The sequence below is a fragment of the Antedon mediterranea genome, chromosome 5 (genome assembly GCF_964355755.1).
Source record: "Antedon mediterranea chromosome 5, ecAntMedi1.1, whole genome shotgun sequence".
Lineage (NCBI taxonomy): Eukaryota > Metazoa > Echinodermata > Crinoidea > Comatulida > Antedonidae > Antedon > Antedon mediterranea.
Window position 1 is genome coordinate 24,079,146 of NC_092674.1, and position 20,057 is coordinate 24,099,202.

Consider the following 20,057-nt stretch of genomic DNA (forward strand, 5'->3'; position numbering starts at 1 on the left):
GGCCGTGCATCCATATCAACACGAAAATATCAATGCCTTGTGGGATTTAGCGGGCCGATTAAATTATTATTATTAGAATCAACTTATTTTTCACATTTTGAACAGTTTAAAGACGAAAAAAGTTATCGAAATAGGATCATATAGTATTTTTTATTTTTACATAAAATGTAGTTTGTGACCTTAAATTAGGTCGAAAACACTTAGGTCGTAGGGCTTTAACACATTGTTACAGTAATAAACTAACTTATTTTAAACTTGAAATAAGGTGTATAATAGCTATATTATTTATATACAAAATTTAAACTTTCTAGAAAATGGTGTGATGAATGTAAAAACTATATGTACAGCTGTACTAAGTATAAAAAAAGCTTTCCGTTGATACCAAACACAATGGTATTTATAAGTTGTCGAAATTTGACCTTTGACCTCATTTTGGTCACATGACATAATGTAATTGCGATTATCTCTGTTGCTATGCATTTTGGGGTATGGGTGTAATGGAAATAAATGATCAGTATTTAATTCCCTTTCCAATGATACCACTCACGATCATTTTTGTTAAAGTTAGTCCGCCATATTGAAAATCAAAATGGCGGCCACTTGCCATGGTCGAAAAAAATGGCACCAAAGTTTTTCTTGTTCAGCGAAAAATTCTGAGTCAGAAAAACGTTGGTGCCGACAATTAACATCAAAAGCCTACAAGTGCCTTTTTTTCGACATAAGCTCCTGGACTATATTCTATTACTAAACTTTAGTGGGTGGTGTTTCCAAAACTGTTCCTAGTCGGTTTTTAAATTGATTAACATTTGCAGCTTCTATTACATCCTGAGGCAAGTTGTTCTATGTGTCGATAATAGAGTTTGTAAACAATTTCTGCCGTATCCTTAAGTGAGTACGAGGTTTACTAATTTTCAAAAAGTGTCCTCTGGTTCTAGATTCAGTGGTTAACCTAAAAAAATCCTCATTGTTACATTTAGTGAAACCGTAGAACATTTTGAATACTTGAATCATTGTGGATCTCAATCTTCTGTATTCTAGAGTAGGAAGGTGCATTTTGGAAAGCCGTTGACTGTATTCATACTGACGTAAATCTGCTATCATTCTTGATGCACGCTGTTGAACCTTTTCCAACTTATCAGATTCCTTCAAAAAAACATGCTGCCAAACAGTACTGCAATATTCCATGGATGGTCTTACAATCGATTTGTACAGAAGAGATAAGGAGTGACAGGATAAATAATCAAAAGACCTATATGATGCCCAGCTTTTGATTTGCTTTCATAGCAACTTGAGCCACATGGGATTCAAAAGTTAATTTATCGTCAATTACGACCCCGAGATCTGTCATTTTGGAGACCCATTGTAGTAGTTTCTTGTTTTCTGCATGACCCATCTTGTATTGAAATGTAATGTTCTTCCTACCAAAATGCATGGCACTACATTTTTTTCTAAGTTAAACGGTAGTTGCCATTTTATAGACAATTTAAACAGCTTGTCAATGTCATCTTGTAACTTTTTGGCATCATCTAAATTATTTATTTTTCTAAAAATCTTGGTGTCATCAGCAAAAATTGTTATCTCGGAATCTTGAAATAGGCATAGGTTTACAATATATATAATTCCGGTCATCATGGAATGATACCGTAATTAATTTGCTTCTCACTTACTGTTGATAATAAGTTCTCTTCTCTTTTTTAAGTATCGCCCTCTTTAGTTTACAGAAGCAAATTGAGAATGACGTCATATACCCACAATGCCATAGTTGAAGATTGGGGCAAAATGGCTGTTTGATGTAAAGAATTGAGGAGAAGGACCAAGGAGAATTTAAAATCAGAAACAAAGCCAATAGTTATTGATTATAAGGCATAACTTGATTTATAGTATTGATTACATATTACTCTATTTTGTATGGTGTTGAATTCCGTTTTATAATTATTTTGGTGGTAATTCGCTTTACCTAAAGATTGTTGACGTTTTGAGAAAGGCTGGACGATTTAAACGTCAACAACGACCCAGCAGTGGTGGACAGACGATTTGATCTGAAAAAAACAGCTGATTTTGGTTGTACAAATTACCAAAGACTTTCAATGTGAGGGCAAAAACAACTAAAACAACGATAACTGTTATAATAACTGTATAAGCCCTATTAATAATTGAAAATAATGTCAGAAAGACGTGAAAAGGTAACATGTTTATTTTCAACTCTTGTATTGTATAATATTTTTGCTTGTTGACAAACAGGCTCCGAGCTCCCTCTCAGCTCTGCTGATGCCACCAGACTAGGCCTAGCCTACTACTAGGCCTAGGCCTAGCCTACTACTAGGCCTATTAAAAACTAACCAAAGCCTCTTCTGTGATCTAGTAGTAGGCCTACAGTAGCCTATTATGTCAGTCTGCTGAGAGTTGGTAAACTTTACCAAAGTAGGCTAGCCTAGGGCATTTTTTATAATTTTTTATTTTGTTTTAAAAAAGTTCTTGATGGGGTTTCTGTTCTGAACTACAGCACAGTATTTTTATAATTCCCGACACAATGATCGCCTGTGCACACAGGTTTTTTTTCATTCAATAGCCATCAGATTACCCCCCCCTCTCGTGTGTGTGTCTGGAACCAGCTTCCCAGATCATTGACATTGTTGACAGATGCTGCAGTCCTAGAAAGTCCAACATCCTTTATTAGAAAAGTTCACATTCATCAACAAACAATGTATTGTTTGCTAATTAAAATCCTATCGAAAGATAGTAGATGTCAATTTTTGTAGCCGCCCTACGCATCGGTTATCCTAATTTGGACGGAAATCCGCCGAGGAAAAGACATCAGCTCAGCTCACGTAGAGAGAGTCGAGGCTAGCCTGTTTCGGTGGCCTACAATATAAATTATTTAATCCTACCTTGTTGGGTTAGCAAATTATAAAAACGACGACACATAGGCTAGGACACCAACAAAATATATGCAAAATAAATATATATTCCATATTAAGATTTAACATACATAGGCCTTTAAAAAAAAAATGATTACGACATGTATAAAGAAAAAGGCCCGACCAGAATTTGGAGGGGAAAAAACATGTGAACTGAGCAGTTTAGAGAGAGTATTATGTTTCATGTCATGTGACACAAAATCCAGGTACACGATCTTAATTACTGTTTTATCTGTATCGTCTCGTCAGACGGCAGTCACCCTCTCGTACTGAGTAAAAAAAAAAGAGAGGTTGTGGTAAGCAGAGAGTATCGCGTTTCATGCCATGTGACCAAAAAACTACAGTAGGTCTGTATTACGGTCTTCTGTCGGCAGTCTTTTTGAGCGAGCGATTGAACGTTCTGATACTATATTTAGAATGAATTGTTTACGATCTTTTTTTCGGCATCGTTTCTGGATGGACTGGACGTTATTATTTATAATAGTTGGCCTGTTTGTTGAGGTTCACCTGTGTTGGATGTGTCTCTACGTTTACACCGTGGGAAATTTTTATTTATATTCGCTGTTTTTGAGTAGGTAAACACGCACGAAGGAAATGATTACGATTAAAAAATATTATATATTTTTTAGTAATTACAACTTGGTCCTCCGCCAGTTAAATTTAACACATTAATTGTCACACCTTACGTCACTAAGAACATCGTAGGGTTGTTTATTTAGGTTACGAAGCCAAACAATGGAGCCTACGTTCTATCTATGAAGCTACTTCGTAGGTAAAGTTGCAGTATTTTCTTTCTGTACTGTACCTTTCTTTTTTACAGTACTGTGTACCTTTCTTTTTTATTGTAATCCGTGAAAATCAAGGCATGTTTCATTAGTTGTGACAAAATATTGAATTTAAAGAAGTGGATAATACTGTATAAGGGAGATTGTTGCATTAGACATTCAACAGCATGTACTCTAATGCCCTGTCTACACTATCTTTATTTGACAAAAAAATATGATGTCATATCACTACCATATTTGTGCATATCACTACTAACTATATTTGGGAATACATCACACTTTTTCTGTCAAACCACTGTATTGATAGTGTAGACAGCTTTAGATCATCAATCAATAAATGACCTTTGAACTTTCATTCATTGATAGAGATTACATGAATGCATTTTATTTCTGCGGATAAACATGATATTTAATGAAAAAATCAATACTGCACATATTTCAGCAATGAATAAAATCAAATAAATAAATTGTTATAATAGCCATATCAAAATCATATGGAATTACATGTACATCAAAACAGCTTCAGAAACATAGTGAAAATTGTAATATAAGCTGATTGGTGATTTTATTTTATGAAATCAATAATATGTAGGCCTACTGTATTCTGTCTGTGAATTTTAAGCAGGATTTTTTCCAAAATTTACAGTATGACAGTTGTACTGTATGTTCATTTATAGCAGTACTGTATTATTTTTTAGTATTTGTCAAGTATTATTTAATCAAATTATATTTAAATCAGTGTCACATAATGTATCACATGTATAATATACTGTACTGTATGCAAATATACATTTTTTTAAATTTAATAACAAGTGTATTTGGTCCGTTTGCCACATGTGATAAACAGTGTGACAATTGTACAGTTTTTACAGTGTGCCGATGATACTGGAATGCCATACGAAGATGCAGTATACAGAATTGGGTTGAAAACAGTGGTTAAGTGTATAACACACTACTGTAGTTTTGTAATACATTGTACAGTAATCACATTCCTGTTTTGTTTTTTTTTTTCTAGATTGGGTTACGCCTTATACATCCAGTAAATGGAAACAGCAAAGAGTATTTCTTCACACCTAATGATTCTGCAACTGATGTAGTGAATCACGTATTTGACAATTGGCCTCAAGGTTGGTTGGTTTTTTCATCGTACAATTTTCAAAACCTGGCTCTGATACCGTGGGATGGAATGAAATGACACTTTATTACACATATAGCACAGATCCATTATAAAAGTTAGAATAAATGTTGGTTTCCAATCAAAATTTAAAGGTCACAAATAGTTTCAAAACCAGGTTCTGTATCCCTGATACCGTGGGATGAAATGAAATGACACTTTATTATGCATACAGCACAGGTACAATTATAAGATTTAGAATAAATGTTGGTTTCCAATCAAAATTTAAAGATCACAAATAGTTTTCAAAACCAGGTCCTGAAACCCTGATACCGTGATGGTGCGATGGAATGAAATGACACTTTATTACGCATACAGCACAGGGGTCATTCCATCTCAGATCACCCAATGAGTTAAACCCTACCTCTTCCAATTTTGATGAAATTTGGTATATGGGTGATTCATAGCAATTAAAGCCAAAATTTCAAATTTTAACTTTATTGGACCAACGGTTTTCGAGATATCGCAATTTCAATTTTCGGTTTTTACGCAAAAAAGGGCGCGTCCGCCACGTTTCAAAGAGCTGTATCTCGGGAACTATAGGTTCGATTTTAAAAGCAAAGGTATTTTTGTAAAGGGGAGACCATAAGGAATCTAAATATACTAATTGTGTGTGTTTTATGTTAATTTTAAGTTGAATAAAACTTTGACATATATTTTGACCTTGAAATTGACCCCGTGGAACACGCCCGTTTTGTTGGTGACTATCATGAAAAATGTAGCCCTACGTGTCAACTACAACATATACAAAAATTGGAGGGGTTTTTTTCTTTGTTTCCATGAAATTACAATTTGAAGTTGACATACCTCTTCCTTTTAGTGTATTTTTGGTGTCTGTCCATGCATTACTTCAATGTCAATTTGATGTATTCCAAAATTAATTTTATTTACAAACTAAATATTATTATAATGTTACAATTGTCTATGTCTGGCCTTTACTCCTTGTCATCTGGACAATTCAAACAGTATTTAGAAATGTTGTGGCGATCATTTTGGGAAATACTGTAATTCCTAGTCGAAGAGGATTTTATAAACGGAGAGGATTTTATAAACGGAGAGGCTATAATACAATGTACATTTGATTCAGGAATCCAACAACAGTCTTCTTTGGACGGCCAATAAAAGGTTTTCGCTGACCCATGAGGATGCATAAATTTAATTTGAAAATCCCCAAACTCTTCTGAGAGTGAGACATCCACCACCAAACCAATCCATGGGACACCATCATAACTACAGCACACAAAATTCTGAAGTCTAATAATGGTGGGTTGTGTATCAGCAACAATTTCATTTTCATCACTGAAAGATTCTTGAATCACTACCACATCCGGAGGGTTTATCTGGGTACTAAGTTTGTAGACCTGCATCTGTGCCAGAGAAACGGGAACAAAGCGATGATATTGTAATGTACCCTTGATGGTCTGGGCGAGGTTGAATCTCGGCTTTATTTCTTTTTCTACAGTAGATACCTCATCTATTCCCACATGAAAAAAGTTGATGCCTGGAATGTCCATATGAGCGAGTCATATGGCCGAGCGGTTAAGGCAGGGGCGCCGTTTACCGTACCTAAAAGACAACAACATCGGCAAGGGTTCGAGGCCGACTCGCTCCTCTCTTCAAGTCTTCTCGGATAAGGACTATAAACCATAGTCCAGTGTACACAGTTATAACATGTGTGTACTTTAAAGGACCCAGTTCATTATTCGAAAAAGAGTAGGGGGTTACCCCGGTGAACTGGTTCACACAATAGCCCCTGTATCAGGGGGATTACCACCTATCTGATAGGACAGTGACTAATTCACTATTGATAATCCTTGGCCACATTGCCTAAAGACATAAAATAGAAATAAAAAATTACACAGTAGTCGAACATACTGAGAGATGTGATAATATGACATTCAGTCAAACGCTGTAAGCTTCTCTTAGTGACAAGCCTCTTAACTGTTCCACCTATGCCATCACACGCACTCTTGCCATGTGATGTAGCGAAAAAATTCCACTCGGCGTCTAAACCAAAATCTTCCTGGTAGTGGCAAAGGTTAATAAAGTAATATTTGTTTTTGTATTGGCCGCCACATCCATCTGTGAAATAATGAACTTTTTTCATGGTTGGTAGTTTTGTTTTTATATAGGGGATGACAACCTTTAAAAAGGCATATACAGTAACTGTTGTATGTTCTCTGCAATCACTTATTATGCATATGTTAATGTGCATAATAACATAGTAAGGACACTAAACTATGTGTCAAAATTGATTTGAAAAGTATGTGAGTTACCCAGTATTTCTCATATCAAAATACATCTACTGTTTAAGTGGGCCTGATGAGAAAGCGTAACAATAAGACACCTTAACAGTTAGTGTTCACACTGTGTATAAGTATAACAACACCAAAAATACACTAAAAGGAAGAGGTATGTCAACTTCAAATTGTAATTTCATGGAAACAAAGAAAAAAACCCCTCCAATTTTTTTATATGTTGTAGTTGACACGTAGGGCTACATTTTTCGTGATAGTCACCAACAAATCGGGCGTGTTCCACGGGGTCAATTTCAAGGTCAAAATATATGTCAAAGTTTTATTCAACTTAAAATTAACATAAAACAAACACAATTAGTATATTTAGGTTCCTTATGGTCTCCCCTTTACAAAAATACCTTTGTTTTTAAAATCGAACCTATAGTTCCCGAGATACAGCTCTTTGAAACGTGGCGGCCGCGCGCTTTTTTGCGTAAAAACCGAAAATTGAAATTGCGATATCTCGAAAACCGTTGGTCCGATAAAGTTAAAATTTGAAATGTTGGCTTTAATTGCTATGAATCACCCATATACCAAATTTCATCAAAATTGGAAGAGGTAGGGTTTAAAATTCCATTTTTTTTGGGTGAACTGAGATGGAATGACCCTTAGATCCATATAAAATTTAGAATAAATGTTGATTTCCAATGAAATTTAAAGATCAAAAATGGTTTTCAAAACCCATCTCTGAAACCCCGATACCGTGGGATGGAATGAAATGACACTTTATTACGCATACTGCACATATCCATTTATAAAGTGAGAGTAAATGTACTTTTCATTTTAAATTCTTACAATCAAAATATGAAGATCAAAGTTCATATGCTGATCCACTAAAAGGGAAATTGTTGGTCTATTAATATTTTTATAGTACAACGAATATTTGCAAAAGGACTATTATTATTATTATTATTGTTTCTATAGTACAACAAAGATTTGCAAAAGTAGAGTTACTGCTTTGGTAGTGGAGTTATATCAGTACTGTACAGTACTGTAGCGGGGGGGTGGGGGGGGGGGGGTTTATGTGCTTGTCTTCTAATAGTAATACAAAGATCAAGGGTTCAATCCTAAAGCTTGGTTCCCACTAGAACGTAACGCAAGGACGTAAACGCAACACAAGCGTTTTAACCAATGACAAGCGAAGTTATAGACAGTTAGCAATCACAAGCTAATAAGCCATCGTTTGTGATTGGTCAATTCACTTGCGTTGCGTTACGTCCTTGTGTTGCGTCGCTAGTGGGAACCACGCTTTACCTAATCACATACTGTAGTTGTCCTGAAACAACTCGACTTCATAAACTAAAATAAAACCTATTGTAAACACAATATTGTGTTTACAGTATGTGCTGTTTTAGTTTATCCAACCTATTATGGTTAAGTTACTTAATGTTGAATGCGAATGAACTAAAAAAAAATGTTTTTAAATTAAAATCGTGCAATAATATTAAGATGAGATGAAGCATAAATTTACACATTTTGTTATTGTTATAATGATTGACAAGGCTAGTAACATACAGTACAGTAATGCTAGGAACTACTAACCTGTCAATTTTTAATTTGAAATTATTTTTCTTGTCGCATTCACAGTGTCATTATGATGCTAAGTAAACCAATGCACTTAAGATCATTAAGATTCACTCTTGCATGTCAGTGTGGACTTTTTTTGTAGACATGGTTGTTAATGTTATTATGCGGTGTTTTTAATATTATCTAGGCTTTTTGTCAACTTAAAAGTAAACCTTGTCTACAGTACAGTACCATTAAATAGGGAAGACCATTTTGGTACACAATTTAAGAAAGCCTCTGGCTCTGTACTGAATTTTAAGTCAACACAAAGGTGTTGAGTGATGGGGTGGTAAAGCTTGGTTCCCAATTGGATGCAATGACATAGACGCAGTGCATATGAACCAATCACAAGCGACAGTTCCGATGATACATCGCATTGTAATTGGTCAAATTACTTGTGGTACGCTTACAGTATTACGTTGTGTGGGATCTCATTCTCAGCTTAAGGGGTGCTGGAAGCTATAGCCATAAAATCACAGGTTCAAGTCTTTCCTCGACCATAGAGCCATAGTTCTATTGGTAAATCCGGTCTTCTCGAATATAGACTTACGGAAAAACTACAAAAAAATGGTACAGATGATCAAAATTGGTGTAAACTGTAGTTTAGCTCAGCCAATGTTCAAATCTTTATTATTATACATTTACTGTCATACGTTAATTGCGAATTAATCTTTTTTTATCAGAATGGGAGGCAGACCGAGTAAGTTCAGCTATTATATTACGGCTTATCTACCAAGGCAGATTTATTCATGGAAATGTTACACTAGGAGGTAAAATATTGTTTTATTTTCTTACACTTGCAGCCTGTAGTTTTTAATGTAACTAATAACTTTTTCGGAGAGACTTAATGGCACCGTAATTGGAAGCCGGTGACATTACCCTTAGGAGAGAAGAATGTTGTTGAAAAGTCCACAGTACAATGAGCGCTATTGCGGATATGGCGCTATGGGGTATTGCTAAACCTCGCAAATCCCCGCAAACCTCCAAAAAAACATAGCAAACCCCATCGAACCAACATAAAAGTGAATGAATCATGTAGTGTACAACCCACTGGGTATATCCATGTAAAAAAAATATTACATTTTTACTGTTAAATAATTATTTTTGGGTTAAAACATCAATTTTGGTCAAAAATGATTGCTAATTTTTAACCAAAAAACGATGTTTTATCACCAAAAAAGTAGTTAACAGTAGAAATTTAATAATTGATATTATATACCCAGTGGGTTGTACACTACATGATTCAATCACTTTTATGTTGGTTCAGTGGGGTTTGCTATGTATTTTTGAAGGTTTGCGGTGTTTAGCAATACCCGCGCTATGCACAGTAAATCTTTATTATCTATTATCATTATCACAATACAACTCATAAGCAAGTTAGTTTCGGAGTGCTTTGGAATAAATTTATTCAAGACGAATGACTGTACGGACCAGTAGAGTAGAGTACTGTACAGTACAGTACTGTACTGTACAGTATGTTGGAGTTACAAATACTGTTTACAGTAGTACAGATACAGTAGTAGCATTAGGGAAATGTTCATTCCAATAGCTACAGTAGGCTATTGATAGTACTGTACAGAGGAACAGGGAATAATTAATTTGATGTTAATTCCAATAACTACAGTAGGCTATTGATAGTAGTATTGTACAGAGAGCATTAGGGAATCATTCATTCGACGTTCATTCCAATAACTAGGCTAATAAAAATGTGGCATCTACCTGTCAAGCACTAGAGAAGATTGACATAATTATTGTTTTTGTATAAATTGGTTTTTTTTTAAGGGAATGTAAACCGGAGACTCGCTGTCTAAAATGCTAGTGTATTTTGCTACTTATGTTTATCAAGTACAAGATGCTATAGTAGTATACAATGACAGAAAGATAGTGATTTTGTACATTTATGACCATAAAATAAATCTTACTGATAATTTTATCTATCTTTTTCTGTTTATTGTGACTTTTATTCAGTGTTTTAAGATTTTCTTTTGTTTTAAACTTTCCTTTTCAATTACTGTATATTTGTATTAATTCCGTTTTGATTTTACGATCATTCGGGAAACCACCTCACGACGGATTAATTTTTGTTGTATGTTATAATATCAAACTATTTTTACAAAAAATATGTGATGTGCCCAAATATGGTAGTGATATGCCCAAGTGTGATAGTGATATGCCCAAATATGGTAGTGATATGCCCAAATATGGTAGTGATATGCCCAAATATGATAGTGATATGACATCATCATGTATGGGCACATCACATTTCTTTGTCACATAAAGTTTGATATTGTAGACAGAGCTTAAAGGTAAATGATTCATAAAAAAAAGTTGTTGTTTTTGTGTCTCATTGCAAGTGAGAGGTCGATTAATATTTAGCATACTGTAGTAATAGTAATAGTATTAACAATAAGTTTAATCAATCAATAACGGTTAAAAATACCAAATTGATTCGGTGTTAGAATGCCATTTAACCGGTTATCGCTGGGCAACCTTTAGCTGTACAACATAAAATAACAATTAGTTGATTGACAGCTGTTGTATCTTGCATTGTGGGTAATGCATTGTTAATGTAAGCGGAAAATTTAGAAGAAATGCAGTCGGCCTAAATATTATGTTTTTTTAGTAAACAGTATATTCGGCGCTATGCAGCAGAAACAGGCCCTAAGAAACCTCAATAGAGAATTTGAATATAAGGGAAGTATACTGTAGTTAATGATGATATTGATTATAATAATCATAATGATATACAGTACTGTAGTAATAGTGTTTTCAACTTTGATCTTTTGGGCTAAAGCCTTTATATTATACTTTATTGATTGTTTATTAAGACATCAGTATTCGATATGTTTGTGTTCAGTCTGCCATGAATTAATTGCTGTTTGTTTTGTAAATAAAGCAAGTCATCATCTCTTGTCATGTCATAACTTCATTTGACAGTTATTAGTGTTAGTCTCTGTATACACTATAAAACTAATTTTACAAAAAAGTGTGCTAAATTATGGTAGTGATATGGCCAAATATGGTAGTGTAAGTGAATGACATCATCATGTCCATACAGATACAGTATATGGGCACATAGAATCTGATAGTGATAGTAAAGCTTTAAAAGCAGTTAGATTAGACTGAGTATTTGTTAGTAAAATTTATTTTACCATCACAATTCACAATGCCACTTTTTCAGAGAGCAGTGAAGCAAATCGATCATTGTTCTTAAAACGTGGGCACGCAACATAAAAAGAGATTGAAATAGGAAATTAATGACTCACTTTTAATTGACTAAAAATGAGGATTATAATATTTTTTCAAGTTCTGGTTATGAACATTTTTTTTGTCGTGCAAAAAGTTTGATAATGTAGACAGAGCTTAAAAAATGTTCATACCATACAGTATGATGTGCTCATATGGACATGATGGTGTCATATCACTACCATATTTGGGCGTATTATCACTATCATATTTGGGCAAATCACACCTTTTTTTGTCAAACTAGATTTATAGTGTAGACAGAGCTTTAGAATTGTGTTTTTCATTTTTGAACATCGATTATGATATTAATATTGAACTTTACAGTAATATCAAATGCAATATACAATCTACAGTAATTTCAGATGTTTTTCCACTTCCAAATGTTTTATTTATTTCTATCAATTTATTCATGAATATTAATTTTGTTTTAATTACAATTATAAAGTTAAATGTATGTATGTGCCATGTGTACAGTACTTCGTATAATTTGTATAAGATTTAAATAACAAAAAAAATCCTTTTAGTGCATCGTACTTATCAAGTCACATTACTATCAAATTGTTTTGTTAAGAGCATACTCTTTTAAACTACTATTTAGTATTATTATTAAGCACTGTACATGTTGTCTACATTGTTTTGTCTTTGGTAACTAATGGTGACCACTTCAACGTCCACATAATTTATGTTGTTCATATTAGGTGAGGAGTAGTGCGTCACAGTTAGTGTCATCGTATTAATAATAGACTGCGATAGTCTGATTAAATGAAAAACATACAATAATAGTTAATACAGTATGTCATTAAACACTATATACGCTTTAAACATTTCACAAAGTTGATGTGCTCATATATGGACATGATGATGTCATATCACTACCATATTTTGGCATATCACTACCATATTTGGGCACATCACACTTTTTGTGTCAAACTAGTTTGATAGTGTCATCTCATTTTTATTTTGGTAAAGTTGATCACTTTTCTCTTGATATGTCGCAGTCTTAAATCACTCCTTGCACTAATAATTTCACCTCTAATGTAATACTATATTTCCAGTGTTCTGTAACTGTGCATGTTCTAAATTTTCACATGTTTTCTTTCTTCATCCTTTTCCACTCTCTTTCTACTATTAAGGATGAAATAATGATACTGTATAAGTAATTTGAACTAGTTTAAAACTGTAATGCAGAACTGTTGTACTTGCTAAAAAATGTAGAAAATGTAAGAATTGTTTGTCAAATTTATTGTATTTTTTGTAGGGAACAAATCGAGCCTCTATATGGCACTAATTTAGCCTTTATAGGGCACTAATTTTGCTCCTATTGGAAAAAAAAAAATTATAGGTAGATTTTACAGAAATTGTAATATGTAAAACATGCCACCTATTATAATTTAAGAGCAATCAATACATAATTACTGTGCTTTATTTATACCAACAAAATATACGGATTAATCAATAATATGATTATTGACTTTGTAATGGTCATAAAATGTTCATATTTATGTTAACAAAAGAGACGTGTACAATTTATTTTGAAGTAAGGCAAACTATCATGTTTATATTGCAATCAATAGTCATTATCTAGTGTATAAAAGCTGTAGACGTGATCTTTATTGTGGCTGTCTGTCTGTTTATTTTTAACTTAATTAAATGACTTAAATGATTACACGGAAGACCATTTGATACGACATACAATTTAACTGTCTATATTGCGTAATAATGGTTCTAGACTCACTGATACTGTACATAGGATGATAAGGATCAACAATAAATATAGTAGACAATGTAAACACACAGTACATGTAATGTTTAGGCAATCGTACTAGCATGTGGATGGTAACTGTATAGGTTACAGACCAGTCTGACCAGTGCTACTCTGTATTGCTTGTAGAGGACTGCTACTATAGGATGATAAGGATCAACAATAAATATAGTAGAAACTGGAAACACACAGTACATGTAATGTTTAGGCAATCGTACTAGCATGTGGATGGTAACTGTATGGGTTGCAGACCAGTCTGACCAGTGCTACTCTGTATTGCTTGTAGAGGACTGCTACTATAGGATGATAAGGATCGACAATAAATATAGTAGACAATGTAAACACACAGTACATGTAATGTTTAGGCAATCGTACTAGCATGTGGATGGTAACTGTATGGATTGCAGACCAGTCTGACCAGTGCCACTCTGTATTGCTTGTAGAGGACTGCTACTATAGGATGATAAGGATCGACAATAAATATAGTAGACAATGTAAACACACAGTACATGTAATGTTTAGGCAATCGTACTAGCATGTGGATGGTAACTGTATAGGTTACAGACCAGTCTGACCAGTGCCACTCTGTATTGCTTGTAGAGGACTGCTACTATAGGATGATAAGGATCGACAATAAATATAGTAGACACTGGAAACACACAGTACATGTAATTTCTAGGCAATCGTACTAGCATGTGGATGGTAACTGTATGGGTTATTGACCAGTCTGACCAGTGCTACTCTGTATTGCTTGTAGAGGACTGCTACTATAGGATGATAAGGATCAACAATAAATATAGTAGAAACTGGAAACACACAGTACATGTAATGTTTAGGCAATCGTACTAGCATGTGGATGGTAACTGTATAGGTTACAGACCAGTCTGACCAGTGCCACTCTGTATTGCTTGTAGAGGACTGCTACTATAGGATGATAAGGATCAACAATAAATATAGTAGAAACTGGAAACACACAGTACATGTAATGTTTAGGCAATCGTACTAGCATGTGGATGGTAACTGTATAGGTTACAGACCAGTCTGACCAGTGCTACTCTGTATTGCTTGTAGAGGACTGCTACTATAAGATGATAAGGATCAACAATAAATATAGTAGACAATGTAAACACACAGTACATGTAATGTTTAGGCAATCGTACTAGCATGTGGATGGTAACTGTATAGGTTACAGACCAGTCTGACCAGTGCTACTCTGTATTGCTTGTAGAGGACTGCTACTATAGGATGATAAGGATCAACAATAAATATAGTAGACAATGTAAACACACAGTACATGTAATGTTTAGGCAATCGTACTAGCATGTGGATGGTAACTGTATGGATTGCAGACCAGTCTGACCAGTGCCACTCTGTATTGCTTGTAGAGGACTGCTACTATAGGATGATAAGGATCAACAATAAATATAGTAGAAACTGGAAACACACAGTACATGTAATGTTTAGGCAATCGTACTAGCATGTGGATGGTAACTGTATAGGTTACAGACCAGTCTGACCAGTGCCACTCTGTATTGCTTGTAGGGGACTTAAGACTGCTACTATAGGATGATAAGGATCAACAATAAATATAGTAGAAACTGGAAACACACAGTACATGTAATGTTTAGGCAATCGTACTAGCATGTGGATGGTAACTGTATAGGTTACAGACCAGTCTGACCAGTGCTACTCTGTATTGCTTGTAGAGGACTGCTACAGTACTATAGGATGATAAGGATCAACAATAAATATAGTAGACAATGTAAACACACAGTACATGTAATGTTTAGGCAATCGTACTAGCATGTGGATGGTAACTGTATGGATTGCAGACCAGTCTGACTAGTGCCACTCTGTATTGCTTGTAGGGGACTTAAGACTGCTACTATAGGATGATAAGGATCAACAATAAATACATAGTAGAAACTGTAAACATATATTTTTCTTACAAAACAAAATAAAATAGAAAAGTTTTTAATTATACCTGTAGAACTATATGATAACTGATGCTGTCTTTGATAAAAATAATATTTCTTTTAAATCCAACCAAATGACGTCATGGTCACTAAGATTAAGACGTTGGACGTCATAAAATCGATTAACTTTTGAAAAATGATTTTGTCTTTACAGCTTTACAATTGCCTATTGGAAAGACAACTGTTATGCATATACTGGCAAGAGAAACATTACCAGAGCCTAATTCACAAGGTATATAATATTTTATTCATAATACAGTATACAAGGTTTTTGGTTTAAAGCGACGTTCTACAAACTATGGACCACTTGGTAGAAAATTGTGGCTTTGGAAATTGTGGGAAAAAAAACAAACGATAATTTAGCGTTGTAAGCGCTTTTATTCTAACATGGTTTGATGTTTCTGAAAATGTTTATTCATTGTTATTATTATTTGTGCGGCTTGTTACCCTCCAAAAAATACAATTCAATTTCCAGGGACCTAGAGGTCCATATTTCCTAAAATGTTCTTACTGTACCTCATCTCCAACCATAGTGGATGACGGTGAGGGTACAGTAGATACGTGTTGGTGCTGGCAAGAAGATTTTAGGCCATGAAATAAAAAGTTTGTGTAACGCTGGTTTAAAGGATCATGTCAAAAGGATTTTTTCTGTAATTGTTGTAATTAACTACATTTTTTATATTGCAATTAATCTATAGGTTATTTTTAGAGACAATATAAATAATAAACAGGTTGTACATGATTACAAACAAAATTATCGCCAAACTGATTGTAAAGCAGGTTAAAGAGTAAACGGTGTATAGTTAATACAGTAAATATAGTAAATAATTTTGACACTGATCTAAAGCATTCAATCCTTTTAAAAGATGCAACATGCAGACTGTTGCTAAGGTCTGCTTTGTTGAAGACAAATAAAATGTAACATTATCACTATTAATAGCTACTGTAACCTAAAGATCCTTAATAACATTGACAGATTATTATTACACAAGTATAATGCAAAGTGAATATCATTTTACTTATATTCATATCATTATCCTGACATTTTATATATTTCTGTCTCTTTTATTATTTTAAATGAATTCATGTCTCTGTACGTGAGCTATTTTATTTTAAAATATGAATCTTAAAAGTTTTATTGCTTTTTAATTAATAAATGTGACGGAACAACGCTCTGGGCCCATGGGTTTACCAGTGAGCGCTGATAGCCATTACGACACTGGCTTTACTGTATATACCCTAACCCTGTTTAAGATAGTCAGGAAAAAAATTCTGGTTTTGAACCTAAGATACTGTAAGATCCTTTTGTTTTGTATAAAGCTCTATCTACACAAGCTAGTTTGACAAAAAAAGTGTGGTAATGATACCAAATATGGTAGTGATGACATCATCATGTCCATACTGTGTATGGGCAAATCACATTTTTTTAAACAATAACATATACAGTAACGTTTAATAGTGTAGACAGAGCTTAGTGATCATGTCATTGTCAGCAACAAACTACATGTACAGTAATAGTGTCATCATTTCAACCACTATCTTGTCTTTCTTTTACAGGTCCAAGAAATCGTGGCAAGACAGAAGAGAGCAACTGTTGTGTGCTTTTGTAATGGTACAACCACCATATTGGGCAACTGGGAACACGGTGCATCTATCAAGATAAAGAGTGGGAATAGCACGTTACTATTGGCTTCAAGTCTACCCACAGCTTAGCTCCAAATCATCACCAACGTCGTCACTAATTGCACCTCCTCCCATGTTTTGCTACTTTGCTTATTATTTTTAAGATATTTGTAAATAGTACCTATTTTGTCAACAATTACTTTTAAGATATGTAAAATTTGTTCTGGATACAAAGAACACACAGTATATTATTTTTTTATTTATTTAAGGTATTGATGATGATAATATTTATTATTGATGTTTATTGAATGTTAACTTATTTTAAGCTAGGGTTATGTCGCCCTTTGGTGATCCAATTAACAAGGTGCTTGTGAATCAAACCACAATTGCTAGACTGCGACTGGCCTAGGTACAATCTAATAAAGATTGCAGAATATTGGTCCTTATTTTTTTAAATAACATGTGAGTACAATGTATAGTACTGTAAAGAAAAAATATATTTACTGCAGTAACTGCAGTAAAATGACATTTTTAAATTATTTAAAATTAAAATAATAATTTACTTAACAACCTTGAATATATTGAAACTAAATTACAAACTAAAGATTTTGAAATTAACAGAATCTTTCTTTCAGTCACCTCTAAAAGTCTAATTATGAAACTCCAGACTAATACAGTCCACTCTCCCAATACCAGACTCTCTGAAAACCAGAAACTCTCACAAAACCAGACTTTTCTTGTGGTTGAAAATTATACCATCAAAAACACATACGGAATAGACAGACTTTCTAGAAAACCAGACATATTAACCCAGCTGAAGTTGGTCTGGTATTGGGAGAATTGACTGTAGTAGTACTCGCTTGTCAGTCGGCAACTATATTAGAAATCATGAGGGCGACATAACCCACGCTGTAATCAGAGGTTGAATTATTAAACTGTAATTATGATGTTAATTTATAGAATCTTCATTTGTCTTCACATAAAGATAAATTATTTTTAAAGAGTTGACTATGATTGGGAAGATGTACCTTATGAATAACATATAAATATGCGTAAAGAAGCGTAAGAATTTACCACCATTTTGTTTGATTATTTGCGGGAGTTTTTTCGTTGAGTCTATCCATCTGCAACTTGTTGTTTTCTATTGAACAAATCTACCATGTGTTATTTTATATATAGGCTGGTTTTTTAATTTAACATACAGTATAAAGTTCTACAACCTAATTATTTATGTATGCTTGGCCTGACTATCTCTGTCTACTCTATCAAACTTGTAGCACTAACAAACAAATGTGATGTGCCCAAATATGGTAGTGATATGCCCACATATGGTAGTTAATCATCATGTGCACATCACATTTGTTTGTCACATAAAGTTTGATAGTATAGACAAGGTTTTAAAAGCTGTCTACACTATCAAACTAGTTTGACAAAAAAAAGTGTGATGTTCCCAAATAATGGTAGTGATATGCCCAAATATGGTAGTTATATGACATCATCTTGTCCATATATATGGGCACATCACATTTGTTTGTCACATAAAGTTTGATAGTATAGACAAGGTTTTAAAAGCTGTCTACACTATCAAACTAGTTTGACAAAAAAAAGTGTGATGTTCCCAAATAATGGTAGTGATATGCCCAAATATGGTAGTTATATGACATCATCTTGTCCATATATATGGGCACATCACATTTGTTTGTCACATAAAGTTTGATAGTATAGACAAGGTTTTGAAAGCTGTCTACACTATCAAACTAGTTTCACAAAAAAAAGTGTGATGTTCCCAAATAATGGTAGTGATATGCCCAAATATGGTAGTTATATGACATCATCTTGTCCATATATATGGGCACATCACATTTGTTTGTCACATAAAGTTTGATAGTATAGACAAGGTTTTAAAAGCTGTCTACACTATCAAACTAGTTTGACAAAAAAAGTGTGATGTGCCCAAATAATGGTAGTGATATGCCCAAATATGGTAGTTATATGACATCATCTTGTCCATATATATGGGCACATCACATTTGTTTGTCACATAAAGTTTGATAGTATAGACAAGGTTTTGAAAGCTGTCTACACTATCAAAGTAGTTTCACAAAAAAAAGTGTGATGTGCCCAAATAATGGTAGTGATATGCCCAAATATGGTAGTTATATGACATCATCTTGTCCATATATATGGGCACATCACATTTGTTTGTCACATAAAGTTTGATAGTATAGACAAGGTTTTGAAAGCTGTCTACACTATCAAACTAGTTTCACAAAAAAAAGTGTGATGTGCCCAAATAATGGTAGTGATATGCCCAAATGGTAGTTATATGACATCATCTTGTCCATATATATGGGCACATCACATTTGTTTGTCACATAAAGTTTGATAGTACAGTATAGACAAGGTTTTAGACTAAAAAGTGTGCTTTGCACCTATGGTGGACTGAACAATATTATAATACAAATCTTTATTTATCCCCACATAGGGCAGTTGCACAACGCATTGGCAAACTACATACATAAAAACCTCATGGTTGTTCACTCGTATTTGTAAATCCTAAATTTTTACCTTGATAAAATGTTTGTATTTTTTTTGTTTTGTAAGAGAAATGTAGGCAATTCCTAGTATGGTACTGTATGTAGCAGCATTTCTTAAGTTATGTAAAAATGTTAAGATTTTTGGTTATAATTATTGTGTTGGTCCTGCAGGC

General features: G+C 33.8%; 1 protein-coding gene across 1 annotated transcript; it reads left to right on the forward strand.

Moving 5' to 3' along the window:
* Positions 1-1,773: 1,773 nt before the first annotated feature.
* LOC140048971 (ubiquitin-like protein 3) lies at positions 1,774-19,021 on the forward strand. Its single transcript, XM_072093775.1, has 5 exons — positions 1,774-2,183; positions 4,719-4,830; positions 9,424-9,510; positions 15,879-15,956; positions 17,282-19,021. Exons 1-5 carry the CDS (start codon positions 2,163-2,165, stop codon positions 17,332-17,334), a joined length of 351 nt encoding a protein of 116 aa, XP_071949876.1. The 5' UTR covers positions 1,774-2,162; the 3' UTR covers positions 17,335-19,021.
* The last annotated feature ends 1,036 nt before the right edge of the window (positions 19,022-20,057 follow it).

Bases quoted from the DNA above. Each gene is read 5' to 3' on its own strand.
- LOC140048971 (XM_072093775.1), top strand. From the start codon at position 2,163: ATGTCAGAAAGACGTGAAAAG. The intron at 4,831-9,423 runs GTTGGTTGGTTT...TTTTTTTATCAG, and splicing joins ATTTGACAATTGGCCTCAAG to AATGGGAGGCAGACCGAGTA. The intron at 15,957-17,281 runs GTATATAATATT...TTTCTTTTACAG, and splicing joins ACCAGAGCCTAATTCACAAG to GTCCAAGAAATCGTGGCAAG.